The 16,611-nt window shown below is 38.8% G+C and overlaps 1 protein-coding gene across 2 annotated transcripts in view; it reads right to left on the reverse strand.

Annotated features, from left to right (window-relative positions):
• The window catches only part of suclg2 (succinate-CoA ligase GDP-forming subunit beta), a 128,424-nt gene that overhangs the window by 51,910 nt on the left and 59,903 nt on the right, over positions 1 to 16,611 (reverse strand). For both annotated transcript variants that reach the window (XM_061687712.1, XM_061687713.1), the window contains exons 6-9: positions 15,714 to 15,803; positions 14,937 to 15,033; positions 13,011 to 13,172; positions 10,570 to 10,712 (exon numbers count right to left, since the gene is read on the reverse strand). In XM_061687712.1, the coding sequence (XP_061543696.1) occupies positions 10,570 to 10,712; positions 13,011 to 13,172; positions 14,937 to 15,033; positions 15,714 to 15,803 (492 nt within the window). The remainder of the gene's footprint in view (positions 1 to 10,569; positions 10,713 to 13,010; positions 13,173 to 14,936; positions 15,034 to 15,713; positions 15,804 to 16,611) is intronic.

Genomic DNA, 16,611 nt, shown 5'->3' on the forward strand with positions numbered 1-16,611 from the left:
CGGCCTACAAAAATGACCCCAAAAGCATAGCAAAGACTCATCCAGGAGGTCACAAAGGAACCCTCTAAAACAGGGGAGTCAAACTCATTTTTGTCACGGGCCACATCGTAGTTATGACTGTGAACCCATATAAATGAAAAATTACCTCATATACTGTAATTACATACAGTATATACAACAGATTGGTGAATAACCAGTTTTGAAATCAGGAGCCTATAAAAACATATTTTTTGACTATTACATTTCTTTTCAAACTGGGATTGGTAACAAAAAAATGCTTGCAAATATCTCAATGGTATTACACCAGAACACAATGAGCAATTTTGATTTGCTTTCGCGGGCCACATAAAATGATATGGCGGGCCAAATCTGGCGCCCGGGCCACCAGTTTGACACCTGTACTCTAAACCATCTAAAGAACTGCAGTCCTTCCTTGCTTCAGTCGAGGTCAGTCTTCATGACTCATTAATAAGGAAGAGACTGGTCAAAAATGGGATCCATGGCAGAGTTACCAGGCGAAAACCACTGCTTACCAAAAAGCACATAAAGGCTCATCTTACTTTTGCAAATAAACATCTGATATGCAAGACTATAGGGAGAATAATCTATGGACTGAGAAGACAAAAGTTGAACTTTTTGGAAGATGTGTGTCTCGTTACATCTGGGGTAAATGTAACACAGCATTTCAGAAAAAAAACATCATACAAACAGTCAAACATGGTGGTGGTTATTTGATGGTCTGGGGCTGCTTTGCTCTTTCAGGACCTCGACTAGTTGCTGTGATTGATGGAGCCATGAATTATGCTCTATACCAGAAAATCCTGAAAGATAATAATCGGCCAACAACTAATGTCTGGCAGGACAGTGATCCAAAACACACCAGTTAGTCAATTTCTGAATGGCTTCAAAAAAACCAAATGCATGTTTTGGAGAGGCCTAATCAAAGTCCAGACTTGAATTTGATTTAAATGCTGTGGCGTGACCTTAAAAGGGCCATTCATGCTTGGAAACCCTCCAGTGTTGCTGAATTAAAGTAATTCTACAAGGAAGAGTGGGCAACATTTCTCATTGCCAGTTATAGAAAACCTTTAATTTCAGTTGTTGGTGCTGAAGGTAGCCCAACCAATTTTAGGTTTAAGGCACAATTACTTTTTCACACAGTGCCAAGTAGCGTTGAATATTTTTTTCCCCTCTTAATAAATAAAATCACAATTCACTTCATTTTATGTTTAAAATATATATACATATATATGCTGTGCTGTGAAAAGTATTTGCTCCATCTCAAATGTTTTTTGCATCGTTTCCCCACTTTAAGATCATCAAATAAAGATACATATCGGAAAAAGATAAACCAAGTAAACATAAAATGCAGTTTTTAAAGGGTGATTTCTGGAGGCAACAGTCGAGCAATATTGCAGAGACACTGACTTGAGTGAATTTTAATTTGTTCCCTTGGCGTCATCTAGGTAGCAGTGGAATGGAAAATGGATGTAAATAGATGCAAGAAATTGCTTTGTTGCAGCAACTAAAAATCTTAGTAGTAACATCAAACTGAGAATGCTATTTGTAGCCTAACCATATAGTATTTTAAAACTGTGCAGTATAGTACTTATTTTTTTACATTTTATTTTTTTTATTTACTCATTCTTTCCATTATAGAAAATGAAGCACATTTTGCAAAACCATTCTGACTCTTGACAGCAATGTTACTCAATCACAAGCATCTTTCTCCCCCAGTGGCATCTAAAGGCCCAGTTTGATGACCGAGTGGTGCCCCTTGTCCAAACAATGTGAAGCAGGTTCTGCAATGACAAAACACTACTGGCAGCAATAAGAGAGCAGAGAGCGCAGAGCTCACTTAGCTGGTGCTCCCATCCCAGTTTCCGTATTGATTTCCCACAGATAAGGAATACCGGACAGGGGAATTCTCAATCAGATGTTGACGTTGGGACCCATCTGTTGGTGTCTGAGAATCCACAGGGACAAACTGGACAAGGTGACAGGATGTAGACAAGGTATTAGCAGTCAAAGGTCTTCATGCATAGATGATGGTTACTTCATACTGCTGTCTGCTGATGATGCATACAAACCGATAACTGCGTTGAAACATACAAGGGACTGTACTAACCTATAAGCTATGGTGAAAGAGACAGATGGTACAAAGGTTCTCTGAGGGGCATATCAATATGACAACTCTTCAGTCCCCTTGCACATTACTATATAATCCCTTCAATTCTTCAAATTATTTTTATGACATTTAGTGGAAGAAATTGTGAAAAGACAATGTTTTTATTTCTCAGAAAGAAAATGATTGACTAAAGATACATGTGTGCAAATGTCCACTCACACAGACAACCTCAAATTAACCTATCTCCTCAACACATTTTCGGAGGAGGAAGCTGGCATGCCCAGGAGAGAGAACATGCAAAACCTCACAAAGAGAGACTAAAGCCAGGACAGATAATGAACCCAAGGCAACATAACATTTATAATGCTGATAACATACTATTTTTTTTAATAAACAAAAGCTGTCTGAAGTGTGAGTTACTTTTAAAGAAATAATATGTTCTAACATTACCATGGCATTTAAATGTTAAGTGCATAGAAAAACTGTTTTTGTACTCATTTTAAACAAGACGACTGGTGCTCAAGACTGGTGCTCGAGAAGTTAGGAAGACAATCTGAAGATGCATTACCAATATCATCAATAAATATTGTAACAGTTTGGGAGCGATATATAATGTGCCTGAAATATTGAAAGTCAAGATACATTTCATCTTTTGTACAGGACAAACAATGGCATGACGACAGTGACACATTACATTATATTGTTCCACATATTTACTGTAATGCATTCCTTGCTATAATGGCAGGGGAACAATTAACTTGGCATCTGGCGGTCCATGCCCTGAAGGACCTGTAGTTTCTGCCTGGTCAAACATATTGTACAGGTGTCTTAAGCCTTCAATAATGTTTTCGGCTGTGCAGCAGGAGCAAGACCAGACGGTTTCTATCCTTCAAGAACGGCAGAGGGAATCCAATTACTTTTTGATACTGTGTCAATAATTGTTGAAAAGCTCTCCTATTTGCTATTGGGCAATTGTCCCACCATTCTAAAAAACAGTTAAACCACACATATCTATTTGTGGATATTTTTGAGAAATATCCTCATTAAGTCACTGAAAAACTTACCTACTGGCAGGCCACAACATTGAAAGTATAACTTTGGCACCATCTTGTGGCATCTTGGTGCCAAGGAACCATGTTTATGTGAATTGAGGAGCATCGTCTAGACAAAAGTAGTGCTTTGCCGTCATCATGTGGCATCTTGTTGCCAAGAAACTATGTAGAAATGAGTTTAGTGTCGAAACCTTTTTAGGGAGGGGATCTCGATTACTCACATATTTTCCTAATTTGCGGCTTGGTCTCTATCGCTCACGAATAGCAGAGGAACACGGTACACTATATAATCTTGATGACAGAGTAGTGCTCCAGCACCCTAGAGAATGAGTACTTCAAAGGAATATATGACTTCTTTTGTGACAGAAATAGTAAAAGCATCCTAAATAGTCTGGGATTAGATTATCTTTTATCATTATTCTGCTGCGCTGTGAATTGCATTTCTTTATATAGTGCTTCCATGCGTCGTCTATGAATGTAGAAACCCTGCAGCAGGGGTCTCCAAACTTTTTGAAACTGAAAGCTACTGCTTGGGTACTGATTAGGGCGATGGGCTACGAGTTTGATACACATTTCTGAAATAATTATTTGTCAAATTATTTGAGTCGTCCTCACGAACGTTATGGTCTGGTAATGTGCTACGATACTGAACTTTGACCAATAGTTTATTTTTTGTATATTGTCATTTCCAAATGTACTAAAATTCAAGTGTGAATTTAAAAAGAATAGCAACAAAAATAAGTATGATGCCGCTAGCTGGTAAGTGGCACTCAACTGATAAGTGGTAACTGGTAAGTTTAAAAAAAAAAAAAAAAAAAGAGACGTCACTGGTGAGATATCATTAGAGCAGGCGAAGCAATCAAATTTAAGAGGGTATGTTCTCATTTCTCCAAACATTTGTCCCTCCTGGATCCTCTGTTGTTCTCCTCATCTCCTCATCACTAACCTAAACAGCGGAGCAAGAACCAAGGTAGTTGCAAATACAAAAATGAGATTTGGCTGTTGACTCTGACTTCTCACCATGCCTAGCAGCAATTGTAAATAGTCGGAGCAAATTAGGCAGCGCAGCAAACTTGTAGAAATTCACTTCCAGAACAATTTGTCTGAATTTCCATATTTTTAACATTCATAAGCATTACCGCGGGACAGCTATTGCAGAATATTATGTGACAGGATTAAAAGAATTCGGCATACTGTTCAATTACACAACCTAATCATAATGCTTTAATTATAAATGTTAATTATGGCTTCAGAATTTGTTATTTTAATGTATTTATTGCATCAACCTTGAAATGGCTGATGCAGTTGCAGACTGGATCAAAGTGTATAAGATTTTATCGTGCCATCGTCAAAAATATCTGTCTATGGAATAATTAGCCAATACTGATTCTGTTTTCAACCATAGTAAAACTAGAGCAAGTCTATTATACAAGAATAATCACATCTGAAAAGTCAAAATTCAAATTCAGCACTCTATTTTGCAAACAAACAAATAACAGATAGATTGATTGGATGATTTATGTAAGGACTTGTACTTCTTGTACAAATGTCTTCTCTTGCATGCTACTTGGGTAGTTCCTTTATCCCCCATTGCTGCTGAAATGTTGCAAATGTCCCCATCATGGGCCAAATAAAGGTTATCTTTTATTAATAATAACATACTTTTAACCTTACAAGTCCCTTTTCTCAGATGACGGAGGCGGTGACGTATTTGTATAATTCATTTCCGGTTTCAAACGGGTGTCCTGTGTTGCTGTGTATTATTTTGTGGCTTACTCTCCGCTATAACACGGTTCCAGACCTAAATGTATTGTATCACCCAGTCACTTATTTCAGTCATTTGCAACTCATGTCACGATAGCTTAGCAATTAGCATGGCCTCTCTGTCTTTCTCTTGTTAATTACTCCTCATCCTCCCTTCATGATCACGATACTGTCAGATGTGTAGCTTATTTTCTGCCATGCAGGTGATTACTAGTGACTTATGCTTCGTTGACACCGAATGCAAAGCAAACTTTTGCCTCCACATCATGTTTAGCCGTGTTAGCTAGCCAGCCGTAGCTCATAGGCAAGTGGGTTGGCGCAAAAGACCGTGCACAAAGCATTCCCCTATAGTACCCAAACAGTGGAAAGCAGGGCGGTTGGGCAACTTTACAATGTGGTCGGAGTACGACAATGTAGTGTTTATTTAATCAAATTCATTTATGAAATAGGTGGATGACATATCTGTAAAATAGCCCATCCATACATTTTATATTACTCATCCTGTTCAGAGTTGCGGGGAGACAGAGCCTATCCCTACTGAGTCCAGGAGAAAGGCGGACTGCACCTTGGATTGGTCGCCAGCCAGTCGCAGGGCACACACTGAGATACACAGCTATTCACACTCACAATCGGACCGTCACTGAGTGAGAACCGAACCCACGCTGTCTGTATCAAAATCAGGCGAATGTACCACAACAACATCAGTGACACCTCTGTAAAACTGCTTTCAATTAATTTATCACTATTATTATTATTATTTTTAATCATCCTCAAGGGATGTTAATGCCAGTCATTGACTCACGGCAGCACTCTGTCTGCAGACATAACACAATGTGTTGACTATGTGGCGATGTGTCTACATATTCTGAACTCTTCAAATCATTTCAAGGACACAAGGTCAGTGCCATCTGGCTTTAGCCTCCAACATATTGTCCATATTACCCCTGTGAATTCAAATAAAAAAGTACTCTAGCTAAATGTTGCCCATGACACACAAAACCCCTGATCTGTCACAAGAGTAGGATTTTAATGCATTGTAAGCAAATCTGCAGGAAAACATTTGATGAAGTACAACTTTTCCTTTGTAATGGCTAACCAAATGAAATGGCTTAGTCACAATATAGGTGAAAAATAAATCACGCAGACAGCTCATTCTCCTTTAAGCACACAAACCCACACATTGACTGTCACTATAGTGGATTGCTGGCCAGACTAAATACATGCCCCCTCCATGGCCAGACACATATTTAGTTCTTGTATAATATTCTGCACACAGGGAATGAACTCAATTATCGTGGTAGGTCGTTTTATTCTTTTTCTCCTATTCTTGTTTGCTTGCATTGCTTCTGTTTACAACACAGGGGACCAGCCACTTCCCACAGGCCCGCTGCTTATGGCGCAAGGGTGATTTCTCCTTCTAAAAAAGCCAGCTTGTGATTAAAAGTTGTCGTGTTCCCAGAGCGTAGTATGTGTGGGGTTTGATAGACGTGTGATTGAAGCATCATTTGTAATGTTATAAAGACATATGATGTGAACTGGGTCCCTTTCCTCTGAAACCTAATGAAATGGTCTTTAAAATTGACCTGGTTCTGGGTGCAGCTACGACATTCTCACCATAGAAATAATTAGACAAGGTCTTAGATAGCTGTAAATGGAAAGGAAAAAGCAGAGGCTGTAGGAATAGCTAGCAGGCATGGAAGTAAAGAAGGCTCCTTGCATTGACTGTAACATGATTTAATAAGATGAAAGGCTACAGTGAAAAGAAAAAAATTATACAAAGTGGGCCCAAGAAAGACCAAGTAGAGATGGAGAGAAATGGAAATTTTGGTAAGTAGTTTGTTAAAGATGCAGTGAGACGTCTCTCTCAATCTCTAGGTATGATTCACCATGTAAGTGATTAAAAAAAAAAACACTCTTGGAGGGTAAACAGGTTTGAAAGACAGTAATCATAATATGCACCCTGTGGAGGGCGAGATAGGACGTAAGCGCTTCAAGGTTCAAGAGGTTCAAGAGAGTCACTGCACCATTGAGAAAAGCCAAAAGAACCACGAGGTGAAGAAACAGCAGTGACTTATGACAACAGAAAATAGTGTGATTTAATGAATAGAACCGACTTGGGTGTACTGCATTGTATGACGTTTAATGACCATAGGCAAGTATTGATACTGAACATCAGAGCGAATAATTATTCTGAACAGAATGTAGCAGTTAAGATGAATCTGCTCAATAATGAGTAACCAGCAGTGATTTTAAGTATCAAATATGGTATTGGTGCAGCATGCTTCTCAGTACCTGAAAGTGCCAGATTTTGCCATTGGAAAATGTCATTGACAAGTGGTGCTGTGTTGAACCGAGTAGGTAACATGCAGTAGAAACGTGGAAAATACTTACATTGTAGTAAATGCACTAGTACAAAAATTTGTAACAATAACGCCATTGCCGCACTGAGACAGACTGTAATTTCTCATGTATTATACGCACTCGAGTATAATGCGCAACCCCAAATTTGACTCAAAAAAATAATAATCAGGAAAACCTTTATTCCGATGTATAACGCGGACTCGTGACTTTCTATCCTTTGATGTATTTATATGCAATAAATGTTAGTGGTGGCGTCTCCTAATTTGTTTTTCTAATGAATTCTGATCAGTAATATTATTAATACTTACTTGTCCTTTAATGATGTATTTAATATTGTGGCACACCCTAGTGTTTAGTTTTAACACTGTGGCTTTAAAACTCATTTTATGGCTGTTCTAAAATACAGAGCTATGAATATCCCTTATTGCACTGTATAATATTCTATAACTTTTACTATAGTTATATATAATACGAACTATTGACGTTTGAAGATATTTTGAGGAAAAATGTGCATTACACACAATAAATTATGGTACTTACCCTTACTAAATTTGGCCCTCTGCAGTGTTCAAATATGAAACCTCGATTTCTAGATTTCTTATTAACTGCATCTCAGTATCTGAGATCAGTTGGCTATTCCAAACAGTTCACTACTGTTTCAGCCTTTCAGATATGTCATTATTGACTCAAGCCTATAAGAATACAGAATACAGCCTTAAGCCCTGAGAACAAAATGGATCTTGAGTGGGACAAAATATCCATCTGTCACTTTCTTTACTGCACTGGCACAAGGCAATAAAAGGCTTATTTGGTATTTTCTGCCTACCAGCATATCTTGCCTACAGGTGACGTGACATAAACTTCAATACATTCAGGAATTCTGTGCACAAACATTCGTATATGTGGGCACGGAGAAAAGTTGTTATCTGGAAAACAAATCTCTCGGTGTGCTTAAAACATGCTAGAGGCCTAAATACATAACGGAATGGACTGTTGCTGACCCAAAATACACAAACCTGTTGCAGCATGATTTGGCAACAAACCACACTATTCTTTTCCTCACAATAATTTCAACTGTTTTCCCAGGTTGTCTTCCCATACAGCAAGGCAGTTTTCACAGCTTTTCTGCTACCATTTTCTTTCAGGGAAAAAAATAGTGGGTACGGCAATAAATGCTCTTAGGGAAGATGGAAGTGTGCAGAAAGAGAAAGGGGCCTTTGTCATCTCAGGGCAAGTGTCTCCTATTCAGTGCCAACAGTGCACTCACATCACTTCCACTCCTCTCACCATGATGAGCTTGAAACATCAAAGACATAGTGGGTGTGAGCTCTGAGATGTAAATAGGTAAGACGTGTGTGAAACAGAGGAACGGTTAAAAAAAGATGACTGCCACACAATATTTTCTTTTGTGGAAATGAATAGCATCATTGCAGTGAAACCTGATATATATATATATACACACACACACACACACACACACACACAGTGGGTACGGAAAGTATTCAGACCCCCTTAAATTTTTCACACTTTGTTATATTGCAGCCATTTGCTAAAATCATTTAAGTTCATTTTTTTCATCATTAATCTTCACACAGCACCCCATATTGACAGAAAAGAAAACAAATTGCTGAATTTTTTGCAGATTTATTAAAAAAAGGAAAACCAAAATATCTCACAGCCATTTCAGACCCTTTGCTCAGTATTTAGTAGAAGCACCCTTTTGAGCTCATACAGCCATGAGTCTTTTTGGGAATGATGCAACAAGTTTTTCACACCTGGATTTGGCATCTGCCATTCCTCCTTGCAGATCCTCTCCAGTTCTGTCAGGTTGGATGGTGAACGTTGGTGGGCAGCCATTTTCAGGTCTCTGGCTGGGCCATTCAAGAACAGTCACTGAGTTGTTCTGAAGCCACACCTTCGTTATTTTAGCTGTGTGCTTATGGTCATTGTCTTGTTGGAAGGTAAACCTTCGGCCCAGTCTGAGGTTCTCAGCACTCTGGAGAAGGTTTTGGCCGCATTCATCTTTTTTTCAATTGCCACAAGTCTCCTTGTCCCTCCATCTGAAAAACACCCCCACAGCATGATGCTGCCACCACCATGCTTCACTGTTGGGACCGTATTGGACAGGTGATGAGCACTGCCTGGTTTTCTCCACACATGCCACTTAGAATTAAGGCCAACAATTTCTATCTTGGTCGCATCAGACCAAAGAATCTTATTTAACACCATCTTGGAGTCCTTCAGGTGTTTTCTTTTTAGCAAACACCATGCGGGTTTTCACATGTCTTGCACGGAGGAGAGGCTTCCGTCGGGCCACTCTGCCATAAAGCCCCGACTGGTGGAGGGCTGCAGTGATGGTTGACTTTCTAGAACTTTCTCCCATCTCCCGACTGCATCTCTGGAGCTCAGCCACAGTGATCTTTGGGTTCTTCTTTACCTCTCTCACTAAAGCTCTTCTCCTCCAATGGCTCAGTTTGGCCAGATGGCCAGCTTGAGGAAGGGTTCTGATCTTCCCAAACGTCTTCCATTTCAGGATTATGGAGGCCACTGTGCTCTTAGGAACCTTAAGTGGAGTATAATTGTTTTTTGTAACCTTGGCCAGATCTGTGCCTTGCCACAATTCTGTCTCTGAGCTCTGCAGGCAGTTCCTTTGACCTCATGATTCTCATTTGCTCTGACATGCACTGTGAGCTGTAAAGTCTGATATAGACAGGTGTGTGGCTTTCGTAATCAAGTCCAATCAGTACAATCAAACACAGCTGGACTCCAATGAAGGTGTAGAACCTCAAGGATGATCAGAAGAAATGGACAGCACCTGAGTTAAATATATGAGTGTCACAGCAAATGGTCTAAAATACTTATGGCTGTGTGATATTTCAGTTTTTATTTTTTAATAAATCAGCAAAAATGTCAACAATTCCGTTTTTTTTCCCTGTCAATATGGGGTCCTGTGTGTACATTAATGAGGAAAAAAATGAAGTGAAATTATTTTAACAAATGGTTGCAAGAGTGAAAAATTTAAGGGGGTCTGAAAACTTTCCGTACCCACTGTATGTGTGTGTGTGTATGTGTATATATATATATATATATATATATATATATATATATATATACTGTAAAACTGCAGTCTGACAGATTATTCATTTGTTGTTGTTTATCTTATTTACAAATCAGCTGTGAAACAACCTCCATGTTTTACACTGCTGCAAAACAGGCCACAAAAAGCATACAGGTGTGGGTATTTTTATTTTGTTTTGTTCCTACCTTTGGGTCAGCAGAAAGAAGCTTGAATGCCTCATACACCTGCCTCTCTTTGACTCCTCCGCCAAGATCCAGGAAGTTAGCTGGCTTTCCTCCATGCAGGTCAATGATGTCACATGTGGCCATGGCCAATCCAGCTCCATTCACTACAAGTAAAAAAACATAGCTAACATTATAGCATCAGACTAAAGCTTGAATTCAGATATGAATGACAACAAGAACCAGTTGAATGCTGGATGGTCCAAAAACTGGACATTAAAGGGCAGGCAAGAAAACAAGAGAGACATTTCTGTACCTTTACAAGCAGTCAAATGCCTCGTGACAACATCCTTTCCACGTTCCAAGTTCTATTCGCCTTTGCCATTCATGTTCTTTAAGTAACTCTGGAGTTTTAGAGTTAAATTTATAGTTCTGCCACATCACAATCTCCATTCATAATATGCTTGTAGTCGACTTTACGTTTTCAGTTGCTACATCTTTTTACTCAACAGCGATTCATTGGTCCAGCTGTCTACATATACATATACAAATAAATGAAGAAAAAAAAAAAATTCCCTACACACTGAGCGTTAGTGTCATATTAACGAAATGTAAATGTTTGGCAAAAGTTATTCACAATCACTTTTGATAGAGTGATAAAACAAACCATAAAATTAAACAAAAGTAATAAGTAATTTACAGGAGATATTGAAGACATAAAAACCTGATGGAAAGAAATCCTTTTTAAGCCTACCTAAAACTGTTTTCAACCAAAAAGTGAACATGCTGGACAACCTCTAATCAGAAAAAATAATTTCCTTGCCATAAAACATCCCAAGGTCAATTATTATGATCATAATGACTCAATACTCAAAAGTCGGAAATAAACAATTATGAGTTGTTGTTTTTTTGTCTTTACAACCAGTCATCATTAAGCAGACTCGTCGAGTGGGTACCTGCTGAGTTGTACTCGAACCAAGAGAACAAAACTGTCCAACCTCGTTTGATTTTGCCAAAATGAAATTGTGTCCAAGCATGCTTGCCGATTGGTACGTCAGAACAAATGGAAATTCACTTATACGAATGTTGCCATGGTGGCTTATTAAGATCTTATCATAACTGGGCCCTATGAGCTGTTCATACATACAGTATGGCATGTATTTGTGTGGATAGCTAACAGTACGACGAGTACGAGAAAATCAGTGTGTTTACTTACAAGGCAACGAACGGAGTGAGAAGACACTGCACCTGTTGACGCTAAGACTGAAAAAGCTTTGATTTATGACAATAATGTAGGGCTTTAATGAGAATGTTAAGAATCCACCTCACTAGAGACTTTCTTGGGTGGATTATCACTAATTAGAAGACATTGGTTACAGTGGCATCCCTTCTGGAGTCTTCAGAAAACTGCTTGTAATTTAGATTACAGAAACCCAGTTTCTTTACTTCAGCAAGGATTTAACTGTGTCCCAAGGGAATTAAGATATACAGTGGATATAAAAAGTCTGCACACTTGTGTTCAAATGTCAGGTTTTTGTGATGTAAAAGGAGACCAAGATGAGTCATTTCAAAACTTGTTTTCATCTTTAATGTGACCTAAACCCTGTACAACTCAATTGAAAAACAAACTGAAATCTTCTAAGGGGAAAGACAAAAATTTAAAAAGGTTAAAGGCAACATGGTTGTATAAATATGTGCACCCTCAAACTAATTGTTGTGGCACCTTTAGCTTTTATTATAGCAGTCAGTTTAGAGTGGCACATCTCGATGTGGCTGTATTTTTCCAGTCTTCTTTGCAAAAATGCTCCATATTTGTCAGCTTGCAAAGGCATCTCTTGTGCAAAACCCTCTTCAAATCACCCCATAGTTGTTTGATTGGATTCAGGTCTGGACTCTGGCTGGACAGCCACATAACATTAAAAAACCTCTTCTGGTAAATAAATTATTTTGTTGATTTAAATGTGTGCTTTGGGTCATTGTCATGCTGACAGATGAAGTTCCTCTTCATCCACAGCTTTCTAACAGAATCCTGATGGTTTTGTGCAAACACTGACTAGTATTTGGATCCGTTCATAATTCTCTCTCCTGTAGTAGGGGCTCCAGTTTCAGGTAAGAAAAAGAGCAACAAAGCATGATGCTGGCACCACCATACTTCACTGTAGGTATGATGAGCAGTACTGTGTTTTCACCAAACAAACTGTAACCTTTGGAATTACGGCCAAGAACTACATCGGACCATACATATTTTCCAACATAAAAAAGACATGAAGGCGACGGGAGATCGTTGTCACATGTATTAAACAGGCTGTATTATGACTGGTTATGACTGTGCGCCCTAACCCTTTTTTACTTATCTCAAAAGATTTACATTTGAACAGAGGTGTTCAAACAACATACAGCAGCTGGCAAATGTGTGCATCTGTCTGTGTGTAAGATAGCCCCTTCACACTGTGTCGTTTACATACCAAAGCAGGCAATGTTTCCGTCCAGACCAATATATTTGAGATCCCACTTGGCAGCTTCCATCTCTGTGGGATCACTCTCTGTCAAGTCATCCATGGCAAAGACATCCTTTTGACGGAACTCAGCATTGTCGTCGAAGTTGATCTTAGCATCAAAGCAGACCACTGGTCATATAAGAAGAGGGGACAAAAAATAAGTGATGACCATGATGACAGCCACAGAAAAACACACAAACATGGTCCACTGTGGGCAGTGGGCAAAATGAAAGGATGTCACACACAAACAGCTAATTATAGCTAATAAATTCCCAAAAACTGAAATTAACAAAATGAAAGGTTTCCCTGTGGCCTGCTGGTATAATTTATTTCTGAGGTTATCGCGCTAATAAATTGTTGCTTAGTGCTTCTTCCCTGCCTCGAAGGGATAGACCATTATAGTAGACCTCATGGACATCGCTTTTACACTTCAAAGATTTTATTTCAAAGAGACCACATTCATTCGGCTACCTGCAAAAGACAGCAGGCAACATAATCGCTGGTTGGTCTCAGGCCTTTCTTTGGAAAATTCAAGACTACAGTTACAAAAATAATGGCATCAATACATAACACCAGAATAATTATTTGGAATACATGGCCTTTTAAATGTGTTAAATATAATAGGTACAGTGAATAATCCATCCAGCTTCTACTATATGTCTAACTCTGATCATGTTCAGGGTCGCGGGGAGCTTCTTACAAAAATGCTCTGTTCGTTTTAGTTTGACGTCTCTTATTTTAGTCCATCCATCAAAAATTTAATTTTGCCATTAACAAATAAGACTGTACTGTGCAACCACGCATATTTGCGTCCTGCAAATTCACCTATTCACTTTTTTTTGGGAACCCATTCACCTTAAATAAATACTTTTTATGAATAAAACCTCTGCTTCATTTTTGATGAACACTTGGGGCTACTAACCCACTGTATTTTAATGTTGGTAATTATGGTGGTACTCGGAGAGGTATGTATATTGCTTAAGTGGTACTTGGTGTAAAAAAATTGAGAAACACTGCTATACAGTATATAGAATTTTCACTCTACTGAAAAAAAAATTATATTTCTTCAGGAATCAAAATCAAATAAGTCAACATAAATTAGCTCTCACTCTAAATTCCTGGTTCTGAAATCAGTCGTCAGACTCATTATTATTGAAGGATAACAACATACTCTATACTGTATCGCTCGGCAATCTTTGAGGAAGCATGTGAACAAAAAAATTCTTACAATAACATCAAAGCAGTAACAAATTCTTAAGTTTGTCCTATGAAACCCATCGTAGTCTGTCTGTGTACCTCACACCTGCAGCAATAATTGTAACACAAAGTCAAGGGATATTTACATCATAAATCTTGCCGAAAGGATTCAAGTGGAAGAGAAAATATTAAAAATTAGGACAAAAAAAACATTTTAATGGAATAAATTTCAGGACCTGTTGAATTGAGCACCCACTAAAGCCTAGGATAAATCTTTCAGGTATCCATCCATCGATCCATTTTCTGAGTCGCTTCTCCTCACTAGGGTCGCGGGCGTGCTGGAGCCTATTCCAGCTGTCATTGGGCAGGAGGCTCGGTACACCCCGAACTGGTTGCCAGCCAATCGCAGGGCACATACAAACAAATAACCATTCGCACTCACAGTCACACTTACGGGCAATTTAGAGTCTCCAATTAATGCATGATTTTGGGATGTGGGAGGAAACCGGAGTGCCCGGAGAAAACCCACGCAGGCACGGGGAGAACATGCAAACTCCACACAGGCGGGGCCGGGGATTGAACCGGGGTAGCCCAGAACTGTGAGGCTGACGCTCTATCCAGTCGCCACCGTGCTGCCATCTTTCAGGTATCCGTTAATTTTAAATATACATTTAATTAAATAATGATAGACAGTACCTTGTCCTTCAGGGGTCTCTCCAAGAGGGTTGACTTCAACTTGAGTGGCGTCGACTTTCAGGAAGAGATCATAGAGCCTCTTAATCTGATCTGCTGCCTGCAAAGTCCATAGAGGAAAGTAATTACCTGATGGTTTGGATCTGAGCAGCCGGCCCAACCAAGACCAATCAGCCTCCCACACACGCAACAAAACATGGCAGATCACCTTCACTGTCACACTGTCCGGGTTTATTTTGCATTATTGTCAGATAATGATATTAAATTAATTCAACCAAAATGAAACAAATACAGTTTATGGCACATGAGAATTGACTTTCACCTCAGTTATTACTATAATGTACAAGGAGGCTCCACATTGACTAAATATGTGTAAATATGTATTTTTGGGTTATCACTTTATTTCCAACAAGGTGGACCTGTAAAATAAAATTCCCAATGTGTGGAATCATACAACTAATGTTACTCTCACAGCCAGAAAAACATTAAAAGTGTTCTTTCCAATTAAATATCTCTCTCGCTCTAAACACAACCAAGGGAAATATCACTTGCAGAGTGCTGTACAGAACTGCCAGATATGACAGTTGACCCTCTGGCAAGCGTGACTTTTCGGCTTACGCTTCACAGCACACATTTAAAAAACTAATAATATCAATTTTGATCTCTCTACAAATAGTCATGCAACTGTCTTTGGGCACACAGAGTATGTACATAAGGTATATACAATATATCAGTGTGGCTGCATCACACTCTTTGATAAAACCTTACTGTGCCGAATACCTGTCTCTGCAGAGGTCCTTTGAAACCCAAATTAGCTGCCATGCGATCTGCCTGGTCGTCCTGTACACCATCATATATATCTATGACTTCCTGTGAAAGTTGGAGTAAAGGGAAAAAAAAGTGAAAAAAAAGTGAAAAAGGGTAACAGTATCCCGAACATTAGGCTATAATTCTACAATCAAATATCCGTTCATGTAAAACTATGGGCATTATAATCAAGGAGCAGCAAGCTGACAGATAGAGAAATTAAAAACAAGAACTGAAAAGATGAATCACTATCTGATGGGAATTGAATAATTGAATTTGGGTGTGGACAAGGCAGGTTTACTTAGAGTATGTATGAAGCAATGTGTTACAAATGGAGCACCTATTAGTAGTGCGTACTGTATGAAGTCAAACTACAGATCTGGACAAAATTGTTGGTACCCCTCTGTTAATGAAAGAAAAACCCACGATTGTCAATGAAATTACTTGTAACTGACAAAAGTTATAATCAGTAATAATATACTGAAAACTAAACAATGAAAATCAGACATTGTTTTTTAATTTTGGTTCAACAGAATCATTTTTATGGGGCCAATATTGTAGCAAAAATAATTGCAAATGTCGTGTTTGTCAATACACACGTGTAAAAACAAAAATGTGTGAAATAAATCTGCAAATGTGTAACTAGAGTCAAAAATCCATAGCCAGATTCACAAATGTGGGAAATAAATCTGCAAATGCATTTGCAGATTTATTTCACACATCTGTGAATCTGGTTACAGACAGATAATTTTTTTTTTTTGCAAATTTATGGATTGAAATAGGCGGCACGTTGGACGAGTGGTTGGAGGGTCTGCCTCACAGTTCTGAGGACCGGGGTTCAATCCCCGGCCCCCTGTGTGGAGTTTGCATG

This window comes from Phycodurus eques, chromosome 10, assembly GCF_024500275.1.
Source record: "Phycodurus eques isolate BA_2022a chromosome 10, UOR_Pequ_1.1, whole genome shotgun sequence".
NCBI classification, from domain to species: Eukaryota; Metazoa; Chordata; class Actinopteri; order Syngnathiformes; family Syngnathidae; genus Phycodurus; species Phycodurus eques.